The sequence below is a fragment of the Lynx rufus genome, unplaced genomic scaffold (genome assembly GCF_022079265.1).
Source record: "Lynx rufus isolate CCGP_SWC_20201006 ecotype Redwood Valley unplaced genomic scaffold, mLynRuf1.p SCAF_7, whole genome shotgun sequence".
Taxonomy (NCBI): domain Eukaryota; kingdom Metazoa; phylum Chordata; class Mammalia; order Carnivora; family Felidae; genus Lynx; species Lynx rufus.
In genome coordinates, this window is record NW_025814889.1 from 43,061,371 (window position 1) to 43,086,324 (window position 24,954).

Here is a 24,954-nt window from a genome sequence, read left to right on the forward strand (position 1 = left end):
GGGAGGAGTCCAAAATTTGTTCCAAGAGCATTACCACTGTGAATACTCAGCCCTGGGTTTTCCCCCAGAACAGGTATTACGAACTGGCTGAGCCAGTATGAATATTTCAGGGAGAAATAAACTTGAGGAAGTGGCAGAAGTCCTACCCTGGGTTACCACCTTAGCCTGGGGCTCCAGTAGGTTATTGGCTGGAGCATTAATAAAAACTCCACACCCTGTGGGGTTAATATATATGCTATAGCGGGGACCCAGATTTCTGGTTCCTGCTCTTGAGGAGTCTGTCTCACCCGCAAAGATGTGGGCTCAACTCCTTCTAGGAATATTGGCCCTGTCTCCAGCCATTGCAGAAAAATCTCTCCCGTAAGTGCTTGGTGTCAGAGGTGATGTAGGCAGGTGGCTTCTTTGTCTATTTTTCTCAAATGTTAATATGCGGGAGAAGAGATAACCTTTGACTTATTTTAATTTGCTTCTCATCCGTTCCTTCTTTGGTTTCATTTCTCCTTTACCCAGAGAGAAAGGCTGAGGCATCAAAAGGGAGCCTTAGGAAAGATAATGTTAAAAAAAAAAAAAGATAATGTTAAAATACAATAGAGTCCTAATACCCTGTTCTCTGTAATAGAATTAATTTCCTTCTTGGTACCCTAGGCATAGGTTCTCAGTGATGGTCTCCTAGTGATTGTGGGAGGTTTAAGGCTATGCACTGAGTTATTTGTTACTCATCTGTTTCTCCATTATAGAAAATAAGATTCCTAAAGGCAAGGGCTCAGTCTGCTTAATTCACTGCTATATGCTGAGTTCTTAGGAGAGAGCTTAATTTTTCACTGACTGAATATATCATTACTGCCCTGAAACCCTTATATTTCCTTAATAGAAACTACCTGGTGACCTTACCAGCCCAGCTTAACTTCCCCTCTACCCAGAAAGTTTGTCTGGATCTGAGCCCTGGGAACCATGATGTAAAATTCACTATTACTCTGGAGACCAAAGACAAGACCCAGAAGTTGCTAGAAACCTCTGGGTTGAAGAAGAGACACTTCCATTGCACCTCCTTTCTGGTAAGCACAGATTCGACCCTGAATCTGCTCCCTTCCTTTCTTATCCTTCTTTGGAGACACTTGGCACAATCTGATTGTAAGTACGATTTCTGTTGCCTTACTTTTGCCACGGTCTTTAAACTTATCTCCCCTAAACGTAAACGCAACTCCTGGCCATAACTCATTCACCATTTCCTTGACCTTGGATTTCTTCCTTTAGTTTTTGACCTCAACCTCTGAATATCATTTCCCTTCTTTTTCCTGGCAAGGTGTCTTACGGCCCTAACTTTGCTACCCGCATCTAACTCAGCTCTTTCCTTCCACCCTCCCACTCTGGGGTTGAGACCAGTTGATTCATTCCCCAACATCCTGCTCCTCCAGAGCCCCCTTCTCTTGTCCAGGTACCACCTCCTGCTGGTGGCACAGAAGAAGTGGCTACAATCTGGGTGTCGGGAACTGGAAATAACATCAATTTTGTGGAGAAGAAAAAGGTTCTGATTCAGAGGCAGGAGAACGGCATCTTTATACAAACTGACAAGCCCATCTACAACCCGGGGCACAAAGGTAAGAGGCATACATAGGGGATTCGACAAAAGACTGGGGAAACCACCGCGCATATTCCAGAAAGAGGGGCTTTGTGGTTTGGGGGTAGGCCTATGGGGCAGGAGGGAGAAAGTTCTGGAGGGATGAAGCGTGACAAGTGTGGAATGCCTGCTGTGTTACGGAAGCAGAGAAAAGTGGGTGGAGTTGCATGTGTGTGTGTGTGTGTGTGTGTGTGTGTCTGAAACAAAAGTATACATTTTCCGGGAATGGCGTTTGATCAGTGTAGCTGGGCTGCTGTGTCTTATGGCGAGCTGCTTGTCTATGAATAAGAAAGCATCAAAAGCATTTGGCTTAAGCTCCTGATATTTGTACTTTGTGCCTTCTTCCCTAGAAGGGCATTCCATTATGTTGTTTCCAAGTCAGGGGCTTTTATCTGTCTGTCAGTTTAGGTTGTTTGTTGTGTTTGTTTGTTTGTTGGTTTTTTAAAAGTAAACCCTGACCAGGTTTTGCTGACTCAGAAGTGGGGAGGGGGGAGGCAGCGGGGAGTGGAAAGAGTGGAAGAAGGACTGGAGAGGGGGAAATCCCTTTGCCAATGATGCCTATTCTATTCTAGTGCATTTCCGCATCGTCACCCTGAACAGCAGCTTTCTTCCTGTGAATGACAAGGTGAGAATTCAGTTGGGAAGAGGGAAGGGGAGAGGGGTAGGGCAGACTGAGATAGAGCAGGGAGAAGGAGAAGAGGTTCTTCCTAAGAGCGTGATGAGGTGAAGTCCTCTGAGGAGCAGAATGCTTGTGCTAGCCTCAGGGCACAGGTCGAAAGCCTGCCAGTCCCCAGCAGCTTAAAAACAGCTAGAGGTGCCAGTTCTTAAGCTGATAGCTGCGAACATCAGTTAGGTTAATATTCCTGAGACGTGCTTGTATCCACTGCCCGTTTTAAATGTTTTCCATGTTATTTTATTTTTTATTTTTTAAAAATTTTTGAGAGAGAGAGAGCATGCGAGTGCCCGTGGGGGAGAGCGGCGGGGTGGGAGGGGGAGAGAGAGAGAGAGAGAGGGAGAGACTTCCAAGAATCTCAGGCTCATGACCTGAGCCCAAATCAAGTGATGGATGTTCAATTGACTGAGCCCCCCCAGGAGCCCCTCCACTGTCGTTTTAAGAGTTTCTACAGGGGTGCTGGGTGGCTCGGTAGGTTGAGCGTCTGACTCGATTTCGGCTCAGGTCATGATTCCAGGGTTGTGGGATCGAGCCTCACATCAGGCTCCGTGCTGATGGTGGAGACTGCTTGGGATTCTCTCTCTTTGTCTCTTTCTGCCCGCCCTCCCCCCCCACCCTTGTTCGCGTGTGCGCATGCACACTCTCTCTTCCTCTCTCAAATATAAACAAACAAACAAACAAATAAATAAATAACATAGAAGAGTTTTTGAAAACTTCAAGATTTTCTCTCCAGGAGTGATACCACATGACTTTGCAGTTCAAAAATTAGAAATAATTCAGGAGGGGACGCCTGAGTGGCTCAGGCGGTTGAGCATCCGACTGAGGCTCAGGTAGTGATCTCATGGTTTGTGGGTATGAACCCTACATCGGGCTCTGTGCTGACAGCTCAGAGCCTGGAGCCTCTTCAGATTCTGTGTCTTTCTCTCTCTCTGCCTCTCCCCCACTTGCGCTGGGTCTCTCTCTGTCTCTGTCAAATAAACACTGGAAAAAAAAAAAAGAAATAATTTAGGAGTATTCCTAACAAAAATTAGAAATAAGAATATCCAATCCCACCATCTTTTTTTTTTTTTTTTTTTTTTTTTTTTTACTACAAGGCAAGGTGATTTATAAAGTAGGCAATTCTCCTAAGGCTACATTACATGCCTAAGGTAAAAAAAATGTGGTAACACTTGGCAATTACTTAAAGGTTCCTTAAACAACTCAGTCCCTGGAATCATAAGCCTTTTGATAGGTTTGATCTCAATTTAGGGCTTGTGTCATTTTTATATTTCTGAAACACTTACCTCACCTCTCAGACATTTCTGCTGCCTTCTTTGCCCTTCGTTCACAGCCCATGATACATGATGTGTCATGAAGCTTTTAAAGATAATCATAGGGCAGCATTATTGTTATTTCCATCTCCCCTTCTCAGAGTTTCTTTCCTCTCCGTGCATTTCATTTTTAGGCTGTTTTCAATTTTTTTATTTTTTAATTTTTAATTAAAAAAATTGTTTTTCACTTATATCCAAGTTAGTTAGCATATAGTGCAACAATGATTTCAGGAGTAGATTCCTTAATGCCCTTTACCCATTGAGACCATCCCCCCACCCACAACCCCTCCAGTAACCCTCTGTTTGTCCTCCATATTCAAGAGTCTCTTCTGTTTTGTCCCCCTCCCTGTTTTTATGATTTTTGTTTCCCTTCCCTTGTGTTCATCTGTTTTGTATCTTAAAGTTCTCATATGAGTGAAGCCATATGATATTTGTCTTTCTCTAATTTCCCTTAGCATAATGCCCTCCAGTTCCGTCCACGTAGTTGCAAATGGCAAGATTTCATTCTTTTTGATGGCTGAGTAATACTCCATTGTATATATTTATCACATCTTCTTTATCCATTCATCCATCCATGGACATTTGGGCTCTTTCCAGACTTTGGCTATTGTTGATAGTGCTGCTATAAACATGGGGGTGCATGTACCCCTTTGAAACAGCACCCCTGTATCCCTTGGATAAATCCCTAGTAGTGCAATTGCTGGGTTGTAGAAGCTATGAGCTTCTTGATGAGTAGCTTCCTCTGTCATTACTTTCTTTCCCAATTTGGAATTCTTTTTAGCTTCTCCTTCCTATCACCTGTATCCTTTCTGTATCAATCGGGTTTAATATTGACTAGTTATTTCTTAACAGACTGTTAATTCCAGAACGGAGAGGAAAGGCTAGGGGAAAATGTGACCACAGCCAAGTATTATTTTAGACTCCACTGGCCCCTGAAGGTGCCTGAAGGTTAAGGGTCCCATTAACTACCCTTCTTCTATTATCTCTCCTCTGCTCAAATTAGACCCCATTACTGAGAGTTGTTCTGATTTCCATAGTTATTCTCTCTTTCTATCTTTTTTTTTTTTTTTAATTTTTTTTTTCAACGTTTATTTATTTTTGGGACAGAGAGAGACAGAACATGAACGGGGGAGGGGCAGAGAGAGAGGGAGACACAGGATCGGAAGCAGGCTCCAGGCTCTGAGCCATCAGCCCAGAGCCTGACGCGGGGCTCGAACTCACGGAGCGCGAGATCGTGACCTGGCTGAAGTCGGACGCTTAACCGACTGCGCCACCCAGGCGCCCCTCTCTTTCTATCTTAAAATTACCCCTTCTCCCCTACACCATTTCTTTAGCCAGCCCCCTACTCCAAGTTCCAAATTTGAAACTCCTGTTTGAAACACTGAAATCAACTAAAGGAATTTTACTAAGAAACTGAGGGACAAAAATTGTGAAGTTAAGTGACTGAAGTATACTTGAGATTAACCGAGCCTATCTACTTTGGTGGCAACACCCATTTATCCAGAAACCTCAGCCTACTTCCAGGTGGAAACGCTGTCTTCTTACTTGAACACTTGTTGTTTTCCAGAGCCTGCTTCTAAATAATTGGTGCTCTTCCCACCTCTTGACTCTCCGTGTAAGGAAAGTACTTTGTTATCTGAGAAGTGTTCTTTTTCTCTAATTTTTAGCCATCCATAGTAATCTCATTTTTGTCTCCTTATTCTCTGGTTTGTGAAAGTCTTGAGCCTCTCCTTTGACCCCGAGGGGGAGTGGAATGTGCCACCTCAAAATGGGCCACTGTGGCATGTGGATTGTTTTGAACTGCGGGTAATCAAGAGCCAGCATACTCAGGAAACATTTTTTTTTTTACCTCTCTCTTAACTGACTTAGAGAACTGAAATAGGAGGCCTGGCCCAGTTACCAGATATAACTTTTTTTATCTAAAGGATTTATCTGGGGGCACCTCGGTGGCTCAGTCGGTTGAGCGTCTCGACTCTTGATTCCGGTACAGGTCATGATCCCAGGGTCATGGAATCGAGCCTCAAGTCGGGCTCCATATTGAGCCTGGAGACTGCTTAAGATTCTCTCTCTGTCTCCTTCTGCCCCTCTCCCCCTGCTCCTGTGCTGTCTCACGCGTGTTCTCTCTCTCTCAAAAAAAAAAATATTTATCTACATGGTAAGGCAAAGATTTGATTACCAACCATTTGTTCTTCTGCTCTCCCTGTGACTTGCCTGGTGTCCCTTTGAAACCCCAGGCACCTTTGCCATTCCGTAGCTCAGGATGGTACACAAGCCTCAATCGCCTGACTGCCTTGGGGTCTCATTGTCTTTGTGGGGCTCCCAAATGCCAGTAATCAAATGTTTTTCTCCTGCTAATCTGTCTTTGGATTACTAGACTAGCCAAAGAAACTAGAAGGGGGAAATTTTTCTGTCCCTCTAATCCTTACCTCTCATTTCTTTGGTTTTTCTGAAGAACTGCCATGATCCTTGATATTCAGGCTGACAGCTGCCTTGACATGACGTGGTGCTTGGCCCAAGAATCAAAGGCAAACACCACCTTGACTTCATTTCCGTTTCCTTCCGAGTGAGATGCAGACCTTGAACCCTCTCTGAGACCGCACATCTAAATTCCAGCTTTCAATCCCATTTAGTTTTTAAGTGTATGTAATACTACTTGGAATGCCCTGAACTTAATAGGTGTGCAGTCTTTAATCAGAGTTTTAATTGCATTAACGTTCATGTATGTATGTATGTATGTATTTCGCATTTATTGATTTTGAGAAATGTATGAGCACATGAGCAGGGGAGGTGCAGAGAGAGAGAGAGAGAGAGAGAGAGAGAGAATCCCAGGCAGGCTCCACGCTCAGCACGGAGCCCGACTCTGGGCTTGACCCTAGGATCCTGTGATCACGACCTGGTGGAAATCATGAGCCGGATGCTCAACCGAATGAGCCACGCAGGCGCCCCTGCATGTGTCTCTTAAAAAGCATATCTCAGGGGCACCTGGCTGGCTCAGTCTGTAGGTCATGCGACTCTTGATCTCGGGGATGTGAGTTTGAGCCCCATGATGAGTGTACAGATTGCTTGAAATCGTTAGGGGTGCCTGTGTGGCTCGACTGCTTAAGCGTCCGACTCTTGATTTTGGATCGGGTCATGATCTCACGGTTGGTGAGATCGAGCCCCATGTCCAGCCCTGCACTGACAAGGCAGAGTGTGCTTGGGATTCTCTCTCTCCCTCTCTCGCTGCCCCTTTCCCCTGTGTGTGCGTGTGCGCACACACACTCTCTCTCAAAATAACTAAATAAACCATAAAAAAATTTTTTTAATCTTAAAAAAAAAGAAAAAGTACATCTTAAATAATCATGATCTCATTATTAAACCTAAGGAAATTAATAAGAATCATTTACTATCATGTAACACCTGTCTTAAGTTAGGTTTTTTTTCAAATGGCTGATTTTTTTTTTTTCAAACTAGGATCTGATTAAATTCATGCATTACATTTGATTGTTATATCTTTCAAATCTTTCATAATTTAAAATAATCTTATTTTTTCATTGTCGCCTTATATATTTTTTAGGAGAGAGAGCGAGAGACATGATCAGGCTAAATGACTTGTAGAATGTCCCCATTCCAGAAAATGACATTGACTTTTGAGGAAGCCTAGTTGTCTTATAGAATATTCAGCGTTCTTTCTTTATTTTTTATTAAAAAAAAATTTTTTTAACGTTTATTTATTTTTGAGACAGAGAGAGAGAGCATGAACAGGGGAGGGTCAGAGAAAGAGGGAGGCACAGAATCTGAAACAGGCTCCAGGCTCTGAGCTGTCAGCACAGAGCCCAACGCGGGGCTCGAACTCACGGACCGCGAGATCATGACCCGAGCCGAAGTCGGACGCTTAACCGACTGAGCCACCCAGGCGCCCCTCAACGTTCTTTTTTTAAAAAAACTGTTTATTTATTTATTGTGAGAGACAATGAGAGGGGCAGAGAGAGGGGGAGAAAGAGAATCCCAAGCAGTCTCCATGCCCAACACAGGACTCTGATCCCCACCAACCGTGAGATCATGACCTGAGCCGAAACCAAGGGTCAGACCCTCACCTGACTGAGCCGCCCACGTGCTCCAAAATATCCGACATTCTTCATTCGTCTGATTATGTCTTTCTTTGTAGTCTAACTTGCTCCCCTATGTTCTGGAGGTAGTTCTGAGGTCTTCATTAGATTTAAACTGAAACTTTTTGGCTAAAATATTTATCAGGAAATGCTGTGAACACCCAATGTATCTCTTCAGAAGATACCTAATGTCAGATTGTCCCGTTATTAGTGATGATGAGTTTGATTACTTATTTAAGGTGGTGATAGCCTAATTTCTCCAGGTAAACGTATGTCTTCTGTTTAAAATTTTTAAAATTTTATTTATTTATTTATTTATTTATTTATTTATTTATTTAAATGTGAGCTCCATGCCCAACCTGTGGCTTGAATTCATGACCTCAAGGTCAAGAGTCACATGCTATACTGACCGAGCCAGCCAGGCACCCCTGTCTTTTTTTTTTTTTTTTAATTAGCAAGTAATTTTGGTGACACTTTGACACTTAGCCCAATAACCCGTTCACCATGAACTTAGTGGTTTTAGTGTCCATTTTCTTGAAGAAACTATACATGGTCCTTTGATGGAACTCTTTTAAACAAAGTATTTTTTAGCGGTACCTGGGTGAGTCAATTGGTTAAGTGGCTGACTTCAGGTCATGATCTTGCGGTTCCTGGGTTTGAGCCCCACATCAGGCTCTCTGCTGTCAGCATGGAGCCTGCTTCAGATCCTCTGCCTTCCTTTCTCTCTGCCCCTCCCCTGTTCATGCTGTCTTTCTCATTCTCTTTCTCTCTCTCTCTCTCTCAAAAATAAACCATTAAAAAAATTTTTTTTAATGGTTTATTTATTTTTGAGACAGAGCATGAGCAGGGGAGGGGCAGAGACAGAGCGAGACACAGAATCGGAAGCAGGCTCCAGGCTCTGAGCTGTCAGCACGGCGGAGCCTGACGTGAGGCTCGAACTCACAAAGAGCGAGATCATGACCTGAGCTGAAGTCCGACGCTCAACCGACTGAGCCACCCAGGCGCCCCAACATTAAACATTTTTTTTAGCAAAGCATTAAAAAAAATTTTTTTTCAATGTTTATTTATTTTTGAGAAACAGAGAGAGACAGAGCATGGGCAGGGGAGGGGCAGAGAGAGAGAGGGAGACACAGAATCTGAAGCAGGCTCCAGGCTCCCAGCTGTCAGCACAGAGCCTGACGCGGGGCTCGAACTCTTGAACCATGAGATTATGACCTGAGCCAGAGTCTGCACTTAACTGACTGAGACACCCAGGCGCCCCCTCGTGAACCTTTTGCTTTCGGCCCATCCTTATTGCGTATCCTGCTTTAACCCACGTTGTCTGGTTTTCCTTTTCAGTACTCCATGGTGGAACTGCAGGTAGGTAGACGTTTCCTTTCCTTTTCTGTCAGCTGTGGAAAAGGGGAGATGATTTCGGTGCTCAACCCCGAGGCCAGAAACCACTCTGAGATGTTGGCCCAGTGCCCAAGATGGAGTCCGCGGCCCAGCACCCACAATTCCCCGCAAGCCATGCCTGCTCTCTGGCCTGTGCTCTCCCACCCTCTCAGGCCTGAACCTCTGTAGTTAAGGACACACTGCCCTGCGGCCACCGGCCTTCCCACTCTGATTCCCGTGACTTCTCTGCTCCGTGCGAGTTCCACCGGGCTCAGTTCTGTACTCCTCTTGTTGTCATGGCCGTTCTTGTAGACGCTCAGCAGTTGGCTATGATGTGAATACCTGTGGGCAGTGCCGAGAAGGACAGGGACCAGAAAGTTGGAATAGCTCATGGCATCACCTCCATTGTTCTGTTACCTTATCTGTCAGGTAGCTTACGATAAATTCCCTCAGCATTACCCCTACATAGGCACCGAGAACAAACAACTCTCTGTAAAGGCCATCCTAAAGCCCACTTTCTGAAACTGACAATAACACCTTAGAGGGCTCGATCTGACTCTTTGAATCCACAAGGATGCTTTTCTTCCCCAGTGGGGTCCGGCCCTATAGGAAAATTTATTTAGCAACAAGAAAACTATAAATGAAAACTTAGCCACAAAGAAAATTATGAGTGAAACAGGGGGCCCCTCTTCCTGGACGCAGACCACGGAGGTCATGAATCCCAGGGAGTGTGATTCTTTACCTGCGCTCTGTGTCTTTAGCTGCTTTTTGTAGCGCAGAGCGAGAGACAGGCAGGTACGTCATGAAGTTTCTTTTTAATGAACGCAGGACCCAAATAGCAACAGGATTGCCCAGTGGCTGGAAGTGATGCCTGAGCAAGGCATTGCGGACCTGTCCTTCCAACTGGCCCCAGAGGCGACGCTGGGCACCTATACCGTGGCAGTGGCTGGGGGCAAGACCTTTGGCACCTTCCTTGTGGAAGAATATGGTAGGTGGGAGAATCAGCAGGTCAGAGCGTTGGACAGAATCTTACCCCCAAGTGAGCAAAGGTACAGTAAAATATACTACGGGGAGGGATTCTTGATTCGTTTTTGAATCCTGGCTAAGCCACCTAATAACGTTAGGAGCATTTTTGCCTTGCTCGTCCCCTCCCTCAACTTAATTCATTTAATTATCACTGTTTCTATATCCCTCTGTCTACTGTCGGTAGGGGTCAAATCCTTTTTCTTGCCCATTTTTGTTTCCACTCTCCCCAGTGCTGCCTAAGTTTCAGGTGGATGTGGTGGAACCCAAGCAGTTATCGACCGTGGAGGAGTCCTTCTTAGTGAAAATTTGTTGTAGGTGAGACTAAAGCTCTGGATCTGATGGAGATTACGGCTCTATGGAGAAGAGTGACAGGGGAGAGTGGTTATGGAGGCGGTGGTTAAGACTCGAGACATTTTATGCGGTCCAGAGCCGTGACTTCTCCCAGAACACATTTTCTTTTTTTGTTTTTTTTTTTGGGGGGGGGGTTTGGGTTTTTTGTGTTTTGTTTTAGAAAGAGAGAGAGTGAGAGGGCACTCAAGCGGGGGAGGGGGGAGGAGACAGAGAGAGAGAGAGAGAGACTCTTAACCAGGGTCCACAGTCCATGCTCAGCACAGTGTCTGACATGGGGTTCGATCCCATGACCCTGGGATCGTGATCTGAGCTGAAATTAAGAGTTGGACAGTCAACCGGCTGAGCTACCCAGGTGCCCCTACATTTTTTTTCCCTTATTTATTTATTTATTTTTGAGGGAGAAAAGTGTGCGTGAGCGGGGGGGGGGGGGCAGAGAGAGAGAGAGAGGGAGGCAGACGATCCAAAGCAGGTTCAGCCCTGTCAGCAGCCAGTAAGCCCACCGTGGGACTCAGACTCACGAACGGTGAGATCATGACCTGAGCGGAAGTCAGACGCTCCACTGACTATGCCACCCAGGTGCCCCTCAGCATTATTAGTTAGCGTCCGCTTTGTGCGGAACACAACAGTGAATCCGATGAGAAATCGGGGTAAGGAGAAAGAAAAGCATCGATCTCGGTCCTTCGGATGGTATTTGTTGTGTGGTGGCCGACACCCTAAGGCTTTGGGTAAAGCAGGGAAGTGGACCAGACTAGTGAAGGGTAGGACAGTCAGTGCTTCCAGAGGCTGGAGTACGGAAAAGAAGGAAAAGTGGTGTCTCAGAAGAGGAGGGCTGGATCTCAAGTGGAATCTCCCAACTCTGACTTGTCGTGCTTCTCTGGGTTAGGTACACCTACGGAAAGCCCATGAGAGGGGCAGCACAGGTATCCGTGTGTCAAAAGGCGTATACTCACCATTTTCCAGAGGCAGAATGGGAACAGCTACCCGACAGATGCAAGAACCTTTCTGGACAGGTGAGTAAAGGGGATGTAGCAAGGGAAACTTATTCCTGTGTCCGAAAGTAACTAAGCACCAATATACCAATATAGAAAAGTAGTAAAAACCCCAGAGTAGGAACCTTTTCACACAATCGTCGTCCCAGTTCCAAAGCCCAAGGCAATCTTCTTTATTCTAAACAGGCGAAGTCTTTTAGAATCTGCCCTGGAGTCGAGAAATTACGCTAAATCCTTGCGAGGCACAATTTTCCTGCCCTGCAGTTGGTTCTTTCTCCCCCTTCTCCGATCTTGAAGCTTCAACGTTGCTTCATGATTATCTGTGTCGGAGGAGAGTTTTTCTGTCTTAAACGTGGCGAAACTAAAGTATGGAGATCAGAATTTCTGTCTACGGTATATTATCAAGTGGGAGTAGAAGTTAGGTGGTTCATGCTCCCTTTCTCTCTCCCTGATTGCCTCACTAGACTGACAAGTCAGGATGCTTCTCAGCTTCCGTGGATATGTCCACCTTCAACCTCACTGGTTACACGTACAGCCACAGCATCAATATTGTGGCTACCGTGGCGGAGGAAGGAACAGGTAAGTTGGACACGCCTGCCTTCATTAAGAAAAGAGACAGGAGAGGGGCTGTCCTAGGGAACAGACCCATCGAGAGGGCTCAAGACCTACCCTCATTAGCGTTTGGAGACGAGTCTGTTCCTAGTTCACCGTCAAAGGGAAATGCCGGATTCCAATCTGTCACTCACTACCTATTTCCCCAAAAGTTTGGGGAGGAGGAGTTCGTTTGGATCTTTGGCCGGAAATATGTTCGGTTTCATACGTCCAAGGTGGCACTGTCCTTTCAGGGATTTTACGTTACACTAACACCAGGTGTTTAGGTCATCATACGTCTGATTTCCCTCTTCAGGAGCAGAGGCCAATACCACTCAGGATATCTACATTTCTTCAGAAATGGGATCGATAACCTTTGAAGACACCAAAAATTTTTATTACCCCAATTTCCCCTTCACTGGGAAGGTATGTTGAAACCTGTCTCTACACCCAAAAGGTGCTTAACCATCCGCTGTTGCCTTCTTCCTGGAGACATGTAATAATAGCTCATTTAACATTTTTTTTCTCAGTCCTTTACGTGTATTCGCCTGTCTAATCCTTACAACGATCCAATGAGGCAGACACTATTATTGGCCCCGTGTTACCTACCAATGAGGAGACTGAGGCACAGAGAGGTTAAATGATTTTCCAAAAGTTATACAGCTAGTAAGTGGCACCTAGGATCAAACCCAGGCAGACTGCGTCCAGAGTATATAGTCTTAATTCCTTGGGTTGTGCTGCCTTTAGTCTCCCGTGAGATGTGCCTTGAATATTAATGTGACTTCGTTGCCTTTCCCAGTGCCCGGGACTCGTACTCTAATGTCCAAATCGTTGAATTTTAGACCTGCACGGTATCCGGAGAAATCATCTAGTCTGGCTCCTCATCTAAGCAAGATTAAACGTGCCTTAACAGGGGCGCCTGGGTGGCGCAGTCGGTTGAGCGTCCGACTTCAGCCAGGTCACGATCTCGCGGTCTGGGAGTTCGAGCCCCGCGTCGGGCTCTGGGCTGATGGCTCAGAGCCTGGAGCCTGTTTCCGATTCTGTGTCTCCCTCTCTCTCTGCCCCTCCCCCGTCCATGCTCTGTCTCTCTCTGTCCCAAAAATAAATAAACGTTGAAAAAAAAAAAAATTAAAAAAAAAAAATTAAAAAAAAAAATAAACGTGCCTTAACAGGGAGCCAATTATCGCTCCTTAAGCAGTTTCTTCAGAGATTTAAAAATTTCCTTTGTTGAAGTCTTCTTTCTGATACTTAACAATCTGTCCGTCTCTCCAGTTTATCTTTGTTAACGTCCCAAACAGTCGTTCAGCACAATAATGTAGCATACTTTTAGATCTATTTAGATCAATCCTTAGCCATCTTGTCTCTAGACCAAGGGTAGATCCAGATTCTCTGGGAGCCTATGGATTATAAATTTGGGAGTGGAAGGGGATTCTCTCTCTAAAAAAAAAAAATAATAATAATAATGTACAGAGAGGGGCGCCTGGGTGGCTCGGTCGGTTAAGCGTCCGACTTCGGCTCAGGTCATGATCTCACGGTCCGTGAGTTCGAGCCCCGCGTCGGGCTCTGTGCTGACAGCTCAGAGCCTGGAGCCTGTTTCAGATTCTGTGTCTCCCTCTCTCTCTGCCCCTCCCCTGTTCATGCTCTGTCTCTGTCTCAAAAATAAATAAACGTTAAAAAAAATTAAAAAAAAATAATGTACAGAGAGCCTTGGGGGGGGGGAACCTGTGTAAATGAAGGGTCCTGAAGCTTCATTAGCTACGTGACAAATCTACTCCTGCTCCAGGCTGAGCTGCTTCTGTTTGCTTCTCACTTCCCCACAGATGTCAGGTTCCAATGCTTGAATCGCACCTACTTGTTTCTGGACTGTTTCGTGAAATGTATTCTTAGAGTTTCTTTTCTCACCTCACTTCACCTCATACTTGAACCGACTCCAGACCTAACCCTAACTCATGCCCTCATAACCTTCATCCTTTAGATAAGAGTTAGGGGCCATGATGGCTCCCCCCTCAAGAATCATTCAGTATTTCTGGTGATTTCTGGCATAAATGGAACCACCAACCAGACCCTAACTACTGACAACGATGGCCTTGCTCCCTTCGAGCTGGATACAGTCAGTTGGAATGGGAGAGATATTTCTCTGGAGGTAAGCACCGAAGAGGACACGCTTTCCGGTAAGGCTTCCCTGAAGGAAAACCTCAAACTTTTCCAGTTCTCTCCCCTCCTCCCTCATTTGTCATTCTGTCAGCATCATTCACCAGTCCTGCTTCCCAGTTGACAAAAACTTTTGTTGGTCTTTAATATCAACCGAATAAATTTTCCTTCAGGTAAACAATGTTATTTCTACTAATTCATCGTACGACTTATCCTCATCTCTATTTGATCCCATATTTAAAATCAGAGTGGGGGGGGGGCGCCTGGGTGGCTCAGTCAGTTAAGCGGCCGACTTCGGCTCAGGTCATGATCTCACGGTCCGTGAGTTTGAGCCCCGCGTCGGGCTCTGTGCTGACAGCTCGGAGCCTGGAGCCTGTTTCGGATTCTGTGTCTCCCTCTCTCTCTGCCCTCCCCTATTCATGCTCTGTCTCTCTCTGTCTCAAAAATAAATAAACGTTAAAATCAGAGTAGGGAGAGGGCACCTGGGTGGCTCAGTTGGTTGAGCGTCCAAATTCGGCTCGGGTCACCATCTCGAGGTTTGTGAGTTCGAACCCCGCGTCGGGCTGTCTGCTGTCAGTGTAGAGCCCGCTTCAGATCCTTTGTCCCCTTCTCTCTCTCTCTCTCTCTCTCTGCCCCTCCCCTGCTTGCTATCTCTCTCTCAATAATAAATAAACATGAAAAAATAAATAAAATAAAAGTAGAGTAGGAAGGACAAGATAATTCAGAGTCATTTTCTTCCCTCTATGTCCCTCCCTCCACCGGCTCTGGGGCCATTACTCATAAACATGGCAAAGAAGGAAACTCTGTGTTTGGATAACTTCCAGGGAAGGCAACTCATACCAGTTATCAGCTGTAACACGATGCTGCTCAACAAACAACCACAAAACTTTAGTGTTATACAACCACAAGTGTGTCCCTCTGGGGGACTTCTTGTCCCTCTGGGGTAGTCAGGCAGCTCTGCTGGTCTTGGGGGCGGGGGGTGGTTCTTACATGCTGTGGCTCAACCGGCTGATGAAGGCCAGGCTCACACGTCCCAGCAAACTAGTTCGGGTACATTCTTACAGCCACGACTGGGAGCAAGAGCAAAGGTCGACACCCAAGGGCTCTTCCAAGCCTCTCCCTCTCTTGCATATGCTCACATCCCGTTCCCCGACAAGTCACATGGTGGGTCTGCAGTTAGACTAACAGGGCAACACAAGACTACGTTGCAGAGGGCATTAATACCGGAGGGATGGATTGGGCCCATTAGTGCCATCATTCACCATGCTGCTTAAGCAAACACATACAATTTGTGTGGTGGCTCATTTAAGTAATTGTTTATATAAGGCCTCACTCAGTCACTCTACTTAGAAATAATCTTCATTTTTTCCCCCCTCTTTTTTTTTTTTTTTAATTTTTATGTGAATTCTAGCTAGTTAACATACAGTACAATATTGGTTTCAGGAGTAGAGTTTAGTGATTCATCACTTACAGACAATGCCCAGTGCTCATCCCAGCAAGTGCTCTCCTCAATGCCCATCATCCATTTAGCCTATCCTCTACTCACCTCCCTCCATCAACCCTCAGTTTGCTCCCTGTTGTTAAGAAGCTTTTATGGTTTGGGGCCCCCGGGTGGCTCAGTCGGTTAAGCGTCCGACTTTGGCTCAGGTCCTGATCTCACAGTTCGTGGGTTTGAGCCCCACGTCTGTCTCTGTGCTGACAGCTCGGAGCCTGGAGCCTGCTTCGGATTCTGTGTCTCCCTCTCTCTCTGCCCCACCCCCACTTGCACTCTGCCTCTGTCTCTCTGAAAAATAAATAAACATTTAAAAAAATTAAAAAAAAAAGAAACTCTTATGGTTTGTTTCCCTCTCTCTCTCTTTTTTCCTTCCCCGCCTTCTCATATGTTCATCTCTTTCGTTCCTTAATAGAAATGATTATTTTAAAAAAATTTTTTAACGTTTATTTATTTATTTAAAAAAAATTTTTTTAACTTTTATTTATTTTTGAGACAGAGAGAGACAGAGCATGAACAGGGGAGGGTCAGAGAGAGGGAGACACAGAATCTGAAACAGGCTCCAGGCTCTGAGCTGTCAGCACAGAGCCCGACGCGGGGCTCGAACTCACGGACCGTGAGATCATGACCTGAGCCGAAGTTGGCCGCTTAACCGACCGAGCCACCCAGGCGCCCTTAGAAATGATTATTTTTAACCTTACTATCCTTTACACCTGGTTTTCTTATCCCTAGGATGTATTCTTTGATTTCTGTGTAATCTTAGTCATGCTTATCTACATCTCTTGCATCAGTCCGTGAAGGTTTATCACCCACAATTGAGCATCACTTGAAAACTATAATTTCACTCGTCTACATACCAAAGTGCTGCTGCACATAACCACTGTTACGGATTCCTCAATCATCCTTAGCTGGACCTCTAGTAAAACATCCACAGGCCATTCTTAGGCAGTGAAGATTTGAGAGAGATGGTTTTGAAAACCATAAGAAGTCCATGGGGTTACTATGGTGGGGGCTTGTGTTAAAAGCCTTTTTCTTTCTCTTTTCTTAGGGCAGATTCCAAATGGAAGATCTGGTATATAAGCCAGAACAGGTGCCTCATTACTACCAGAACGACTATCTGCGCCTGCAGCCCTTCTACAACACAACTCGTAGCTTCCTTGGCATCCACCAGCCAAACGGAGTCTTGGCGTGTGGCCAGCCCCAGGAAGTGCTGGTGGATTATTACATTGATCCCGCTGATGCGATCCCTGCCCAGGAAGTCATCTTCTCCTACTATGTGAGACAGGGCAATGAGGGCTGGGGAAAGTGCACGAGGGAAGGAAAGGAAATGAGGAGAGTGAGACGGAGAGGGTGATTTATGTCTAGAGACACAGTGCAAGTCACGTGGGTAATTTCAAAATGTTTAGAAGCCGTGTTTAAAAAAATGAAAAGAATAGGTCACACTAATTTAAAAAATACATTTTAGGGGTACCTGGCTGGCTCAGTCAGGGGAAGAGGCAGCTCTTGCTCTTAGGGTCATGAGTTCAAGCCCCACACTGGGTGTAGAGATTATATATATATAAAATATTATGTATATGTGTGTATGTAATATATGTATATACACATATATATACACACATATACATTATATATACATATATACATACATGTATATATTATATATTATAAAATATATAATATTATATAATATATAATATATAGTATATATATTTTTATATTATATATATTATAATATATAATATATATTTATATCTATTTATATTATTTATATTTATATTATATATAATATATTATTAATATGTATTATATATTATATATTATATTATATTATATATAATTATATATTGTATATATATACTATATATAATTATATTATATATAATATATAACATTATCTATTATATATATAATTATATATTAATATTTATATTATATATTTATATATAATATAGAAATATATTACATATATTATACACAATATATAATATATTATATATATGATATATATCATATAAAATATATTATATATAATATATATTATATATTATATTATATATAATATATATAAATATATATATACATGTATATATTATATATTATGTATATGTGTGTATATATATGTATATATGTATATATATGTATAATAATACATATATATACATATATACATAATATATAATGCATACATATATGTGTAATAATACATATATGTATATATACACATATATACATAATATATAATCATACATATATGTATAATAATACATATATGCATATATACACATATATACATAATATATAATACATACATATATGTATAATAATACATATCTATATGTGTATATATACACACATATAGATATAATATATAATACATACATATATGTACGTATATATGTGTATATACACACATATGTATATATACACACACATATACACACGTATATACACGTATATATGTATAAGTTTAACCCAGTGTATCCAACATATGATCGTGTCAACCTGAAATCAACACCAAAATTATTAATAGATATTTTACACTTCTTGTTTCAGCTGAGTTCCAAGTCTCTGAAACTCAAAGTGTGTATTTTCTAGTAGCCACCTTTCTTTTTTTTTTTTTTTTTTTTTAAATTTTTTTTTCCAACGTTTATTTATTTTTGGGACAGAGAGAGACAGAGCATGAACGGGGGAGGGGCAGAGAGAGAGGGAGACACAGAATCGGAAACAGGCTCCAGGCTCTGAGCCATCAGCCCAGAGCCCGACGCGGGGCTCGAACTCCCGGACCGCGAGATCGTGACCTGGCTGAAGTCGGACGCTTAACCGACTGCGCCATCCAGGCGCCCCATAGTAGCCACCTTTCAAGGGCTCCAGCAGTCACATGTGGCTCATGGCTACTGTATTGCAGTGTCGGTGTAAAGGATGGGGGTGGATGTGAAAAAAAAGAGATTTTAGAAAGGAGCCCAGGGAAACTGGGAAGATAAAACGAAGAATTAAGGAGAACACATTGCTGGTCAGGGCTGAATGGGAGCTGGGTGCGTGAATGGGGGAGAGGGTGCGGAGGGGCTGGGACTCAGAACAAATTTCATTCTGTGATTCATTGGTCAGTAATTTAAAAATAGATGATAAAGGTTAAAATTAACATTGATAGCAGCTTTGTGGTGTGAGTAAAATCACAACTTGTGGCTTGATAAGCGGCTTTACTGGTCACCTTGATGATAGCGGGGAGTTAGATTTGTGTAAAGCCCGGGTTTGCCGGGGCCCAGAGTCTCTATTCTCTTGTCACCCTCTCCAAGTTTCTGAGGGATTTTCTCCCCATTGATTCATTTCAGTGTCCTCGCGCAGAAACAATCATCCTGACCAAACAGGATGAGGAGGGGTAGACAACATAAGGAGTCAGAGTGCTAACACGGGCACTGTCTTCGGGACAGGAGTGTGGGGACAGCCGGGGGGCGGGTGGACGGGCTGATCAGTGTGGAAGGGCTGAGGGCCAGCTGAGAGTCTGAAGAGCCAGCCCTAGAGCCCTTGACTGCAGTCTGAGCTGACAGCCTGCTTAGAAACAGTTTCACTGAATTTGGTTTCAAGTGAGTGAACAGGGAGAGTTCGACGAGGGGATTTCTCCCCCAAAGAGTCAAATGTCAGAAGGGCTCAAGGCAGTTTAAAGTGCACTCGTTTCCATTGAATTCTGAATCAAGCGATTAAAAAAAAAGTTATGAAGACGGATGGATTTTGGGTTAACTTCATGTTACAAGGAGTATAAGAGAATCAAACCTGGAGACCCTCAAGAATCAGTGGACAGCTCTCTATTGTGAAGAATGGCTTCTGTTCCGTTTGGCCCCGAAGTAATGATGACCTGTGTCTCCTCCCATCCTTGGCCGTGGTTCTCGGGAGCGCCTCCAAGAGGAAGGGTCATCAAGGCTCATGGTGCCATCCGACATTTGACAAACTGACGGATGCGGCATGAAGCACTGAGCCAGGCTCTGGAACTAAGAAAGGAGACTTTCCTTATGCAGAGAGGCAGGGATGCCCCACAAGTAGGGTCCCATAACTTCTGTGCGGTTGATGATTTCTTTTTTTTCTTTTCTCTTTTTTAGGTAGTGGGGAAAGGGCGTTTGGAGATAGAGGGGCAGAAACACCTGAATTCTGAGAAGGAAGGTGAGTGTTTAGGCTTCCACTGAAAGATGAAAGGATATCTTCAACTTCCAGGAAGCTCTTGTTATCCCAGAAGCAACAGAGAAGAAGCAATGAGAGAATACCACTGATCACCACAGAGCAGGAGAATGGGGGGGCCGCAGCTAGGGCAATGAGAGGCGTAGACTTGCGGTTGGAGGTCATTGGTGGACGAGCGCGCATTCTCATCCCTGTGTATCCCCTCTTCTTTTCCAGGAATGAAAGGCTCCTTCTCCATCTCACTGACCTTCACTTCCAGACTAGCCCCTCATCCTTCTCTGGTGATCTATGCCATTTTTCCCAGCGGAGCGGTTATAGCCGACAAAATTCAGTTCTCAGTAGAGATGTGTTTTGACAATCAGGTAAAATGGCAGTTGAGAAAGGTGAAGAAAAGGTCTGGGCAGAGAGAGAGAGAGAGAGAGAGAGATCTTGCATATGCTGGGGCTGGAGATCAGGCAGGGACAGAGGAATAGGAAGATAATAGGGAGGCGGACGTCATTATCGTATTTATATCTTCAGGATGTTTTGTTGAAATCGCTCTCTTTCTTTTTATTTTTTATTTTTAAAAAAAATTTTTTTTCAACGTTTATTTATTTTTGGGACAGAGAGAGACAGAGCATGAACGGGGGAGGGGCAGAGAGAGGGCGACACAGAATCAGAAACAGGCTCCAGGCTCTGAGCCATCAGCCCAGAGCCCGACGCGGGGACCGCAAGATCGTGACCTGGCTGAAGTCGGACGCTTAACCGGCTGCGCCACCCAGGCGCCCCACTCTCTTTCTTTTTAGAAAGTCATGCCGGGGAAACTGTGTATTCTTCTTTCTTTTTAGTTTCTGCCTCGTAAACTTTCTGTGTTATTCCGTGCTGTGCTGCTCGCTTTTTCCAGCTGTACCGCAAGGGCACTAGTTCCAAAAGGGCCAGACTTAAAAAAAAAAAAAAAAAAAAAAAATCAGTATAAAAGTGAAGGAATGGGCCCCGATGCCAGAACTGGGGCATGTTGGCAGATGAGGCAAATTATGTTGTTTCTCCCTGTCTCCGGGCTGACCTGATCCCCAAGTTATACTTTTCCCTTCCCCAGGTTTCCCTTGGCTTCTCACCTTCCCAGCAGCTTCCAGGAGCAGATGTGGAACTACAGCTGCAGGCAGCTCCTGGGTCCCTGTGTGCCGTCCGGGCGGTGGATAAGAGTGTCTCACTGCTGAGGCCAGAGAGAGAGCTGAGCAACAATTCTGTGAGTAGTCTGCTACTGGGGCGGGAAGAGAAGACAGTGTGACTGCATTCGAACAAAAGATGGATTTCAGGGAGTGAGGGAAAGCCTGAGCTTTTCTACCATAAGGTGGTAGAAAAGCTGATGGGGAAACAGAGGTAAACTGATGGCATGAGAAAGGCAGGGCTCATGTGGGCATAGAAGTAGGAAAGATGTAATAGGAGTTAAGGGTGACAGATTATTGAAGAAGGTGAGAAAGAGGGGGGGCCTGGGTGGCTCAGTCGGTTCAGTGTCTGACTCTTGATTTTGGCTCAGGTCACGATCTCGTGGTTCGTGAGTCCGAGCGCCCCGAGCTCTGTGCTGTCAGCACAGAGCCTGCTTGGAATCTTCTCTCTCTCTCTCTCTCTCTCTGCCCCTCCCCTGTTCACGCACATTTCTCTCTCTCTCAAAATAAAGAAATGAGCTTTAAAAAACCTTTAGAAAATGGTGAAAAAGGGGTCAAAAATGTAAAGGTAGGGGAGATTTTGTGATGCAATAAATACAGGAAGATTTCGGGAGTAACGAAGAGAAATAATACGAGGGCGGTGAGCTGTGGCACCACAGTCCGAGAGAAGTTTCTCTACTGATTTCACTGTGTCAACAGTTTATTTCCTTTTCCCTTCCTGTTTCAGATCTATAGGATGTTCTCATTCTGGTACGGTCACTACCCCCATCAGGTGGCTGAATATGATGAGTGTCCAATGTCTGGCTTCTGGAACTCTCCACAAACCCTCTCGGTTATGTGGAGGCCTTGGTTCTCTGAACGTGTGGACCTTTTCCATTTTTTCCAGGTAGATGTTCTTACCCGTTTTGTTCTTGTAGAAACAATGGTGGTGGTGGGTGGAGGAAATTCCTTACCTAAAAAAAGCAGAGAGACTCATGTGGGCACTGAGGGGATAAAACCTTGGAAGAAACTCCTAATATGTGAGGTAGCCTCTCCTGGTCCTTATCCTTGAAGAAGGTACCCAACTGCCCAACTGCATTGGAAGAGGGCCACCGTGAGAGGCTGTGTGCAGCCTCTTTCCATCATTATAAACAATATATGAGTAGAAGTTAAGTACTTTATGAGTCGGAGTTGGGGATGCCGAGGCCTAAGTCTGACCGGAAGTCTCTGAAGTCAGGAACCATGTCTTGTTCATCTTTGTATTCTCTCTAATGACTGATCCTTCATAATACTCAATGTGTTTTTGTTGAATTGACTGAGCCGATATGGTTCCTGCCCTCAGACAGTTCAGGCTAAATCAAATAATAAGGGCACAGTGACTAACGTTTGGAAGAAGCATGAAATATATTTGACAATGAAATAAGTGGATTACTATTCACTGATAAAAAGAAGGATGAGATCTTGTCATTTGCGCCCACATGGGTGGATCTTGAGGGCGTTATGCTCAGTGACATAAGTCAGTCAGAGAAAGACAGATACCATATGATCTCACTTCTATGTGGAACCTAAACGACAGCAACAAGAAGCTCATAGAATAATCTGGTGGCTGTCAGAGGCAGTGGGCATGGGGTGTGCAAAATGAGTAAGGTTGTCAAAAGGCACAGACATCTGGTTTAAAAGAAGTCCTGGGGATGTAACATATAGCATGGCGACCGCATGGCTAATATTGTATTACATACTTGAAAGTTGCTAAAAGAATAGATCTTGAAAGTTCTCATCGCAAGAAAAAAACATCTTTTTTGTACCGAGGTATGGTGATGGATGTTAACTAGGCTTATTCTGGTGATCGTTATGCAGAGTATATATTTAAAAAATTGCAATTTTTTAAATTTCTGGCTGACAGAAGTGAACAAAACTTGGTGGCTGAGTGTTGGGGAATAAACACCTGTATCACAGTTAACAGGAAAAGAAGGCTTGGTTCAACCCTTTGAGGATAGACTGCCTAGGCAGTAGCCCACATAGTAAGGGAGGGGACCACTTTAACTCTTCGTCCTCCGGTTTCTTTGGTGCCTATCAGGACATGGGCCTGAAAATACTGTCCAATGCCCAGATTAAGAAGCCAGTAGATTGCAGTCACCAGTCTCTGAAGCACAGCATTGCAGTGGCGGAAGGTAAGCTACCTGTGTAGCTTAAATCATGGAACTCCGGAAGCACACTCTTCGCTTCCTGTTCCTGTTGCCTCCGGTCCGAATGATAATGGCTTGCCGGTCATGGATGCAGGCAGCCAGATCTCTCTCTGGGGAGCACTTTTGAAGCTTGAAGCCCTTACCTATTCATCCCCTGGCCAAACCTCCTCATCTGTCACTTCCCCCTGATGGCCTTGAGACTAGTTGGTTCCTCGGTACTCCTTCCTCCTTGTCTCTGACTTGTTCTCCGTTTCCCTCTAAATTTCTTGGTCGTAGTTCCTCTGCCTCAGCTTATCGTACAACAGAAGTCTTTTGGGAGAGCCCGGGTGGCTCAATTGGTTAAGCATTCGACTCTTGATATCGGCTCAGGTCATGATCTCAGGGTCGTGGGACTGAGCCTCACCTTGGGCTCCACATTGAACATGGAGCCTGCTTGAGATTCTCTCTCTCCCTCTGTCTCTCTTCCCCGCCCCTACTCGCACGTGTGAGAGGTCTCTCTCTCTCTCTCTCTCTCTCCCAAAAGTCTTCTGTTTTCCCAAATTCCCTTATTCTTGTTCTCCTCAGCAAATTATGGTAATCGTCTAGTGAGTTTTGAATCATCATCATCTTCATCACTTCAGTCAGAGGATCCTCAGATCCGCCAGTATTTCCCAGAGACTTGGCTCTGGGATCTGTTTCCTGTTGGGTAAGTGATGCCTCAAAGATATAGCAAGATTGTACCTTGTGGAGTCAGCAGCGAATTCAGAGTCAGATCTTTTTTTTTTTTTAATTTTTTGTTTTTTACATGTATTTATTTTTGAGAGACAGAAAGAGACGGAGCACCAGTCAGGGAGGGGCAGAGAGAGAAGGAGACAGAGAATCCAAAGCAGGCTCCAGGCTCTGAGCCATCAGCACAGAGCCCGACGCGGAGCTCGAACTCACAAGCCATGAGATCGTGACCTGATCCAAAGTCAGACTGAGCCAACCGTCTGAGCCACCCAGGCACCCCAGAGATAATGTTGTTTTTTTTTTTTTTTTTTTAAGACATGGATTTACTTATTTATTTTTAAAATTTATTATTTTTTTTAAATTTTATTTTAGAGAGAGAGTGCAAGCAGGGGAGGGGCAGAGGGCGAGAGGGAATCTTACGCAGGCTCCACGCTCAGCACAGAGCCCGGCCCGGGGCTCGTGACAAGCTCATCTCAAGGCTCCTGTGTCCAAAAAGTACATGAAAAGATGCTCCATGTCGCTAATCAGAGAAATGCAAGTGAGAACCCCGACGAGATCGCACCTCACAGATTCAGGGGCACTGGCTCTTTCAGATACGTGTGTCCACACGTGCCCACCTGCTCTTACCCCCTCCTCTACGCAGGCACCCCCTTCTCCCATATTTGTACATCCTCACTCCCCCCGAAGGGTCACACTCTGAGGCTGGCATGTCCCTCAGTTCGGCTGCCTTTTTTACCTTCCCCCCACCTCCGTGACAACAACAAATGACTTCTGCAGGTGAACTGATAGCTTCCTCCACAGTGTTCTCCTTGTCCTGCTGTGTGTGCGCGCCTCACCTGGGTTCTGTGTTCTCACAGTAACTCAGGGAAGGAGGCTGTCCATGTCACGGTTCCTGATACTATCACCGAGTGGAAGGCCATGACTTTCTGCACCTCCCAGACTAGCGGCTTTGGTCTGTCACCCACTGTTGGACTGACTGCTTTCAAACCATTCTTTGTTGATCTGACTCTCCCTTACTCAGTAGTTCGAGGGGAATCTTTTCGCCTTACTGCCACCATCTTCAATTATCTAAAGGACTGCATCAGGGTAAGAGCCGAGATACCGGA

The 24,954-nt window shown here is 44.7% G+C and overlaps 1 protein-coding gene across 1 annotated transcript in view; it reads left to right on the forward strand.

Moving 5' to 3' along the window:
- The first annotated feature begins 295 nt into the window (after positions 1–295).
- Positions 296–24,954, forward strand: part of A2ML1 (alpha-2-macroglobulin like 1) — a 43,427-nt gene continuing 18,768 nt past the window's right edge. The window contains exons 1-19 of the mRNA XM_047065785.1: positions 296–360; positions 872–1,055; positions 1,436–1,598; positions 2,191–2,243; positions 9,028–9,048; positions 9,892–10,051; positions 10,320–10,404; positions 11,324–11,450; positions 11,894–12,008; positions 12,337–12,446; positions 13,996–14,163; positions 16,712–16,939; positions 19,755–19,815; positions 20,047–20,192; positions 20,906–21,055; positions 21,703–21,861; positions 23,032–23,141; positions 23,730–23,825; positions 24,706–24,934. Coding sequence (XP_046921741.1) covers positions 296–360; positions 872–1,055; positions 1,436–1,598; positions 2,191–2,243; positions 9,028–9,048; positions 9,892–10,051; positions 10,320–10,404; positions 11,324–11,450; positions 11,894–12,008; positions 12,337–12,446; positions 13,996–14,163; positions 16,712–16,939; positions 19,755–19,815; positions 20,047–20,192; positions 20,906–21,055; positions 21,703–21,861; positions 23,032–23,141; positions 23,730–23,825; positions 24,706–24,934 — 2,430 coding nt within the window. The remainder of the gene's footprint in view (positions 361–871; positions 1,056–1,435; positions 1,599–2,190; positions 2,244–9,027; positions 9,049–9,891; positions 10,052–10,319; positions 10,405–11,323; positions 11,451–11,893; positions 12,009–12,336; positions 12,447–13,995; positions 14,164–16,711; positions 16,940–19,754; positions 19,816–20,046; positions 20,193–20,905; positions 21,056–21,702; positions 21,862–23,031; positions 23,142–23,729; positions 23,826–24,705; positions 24,935–24,954) is intronic.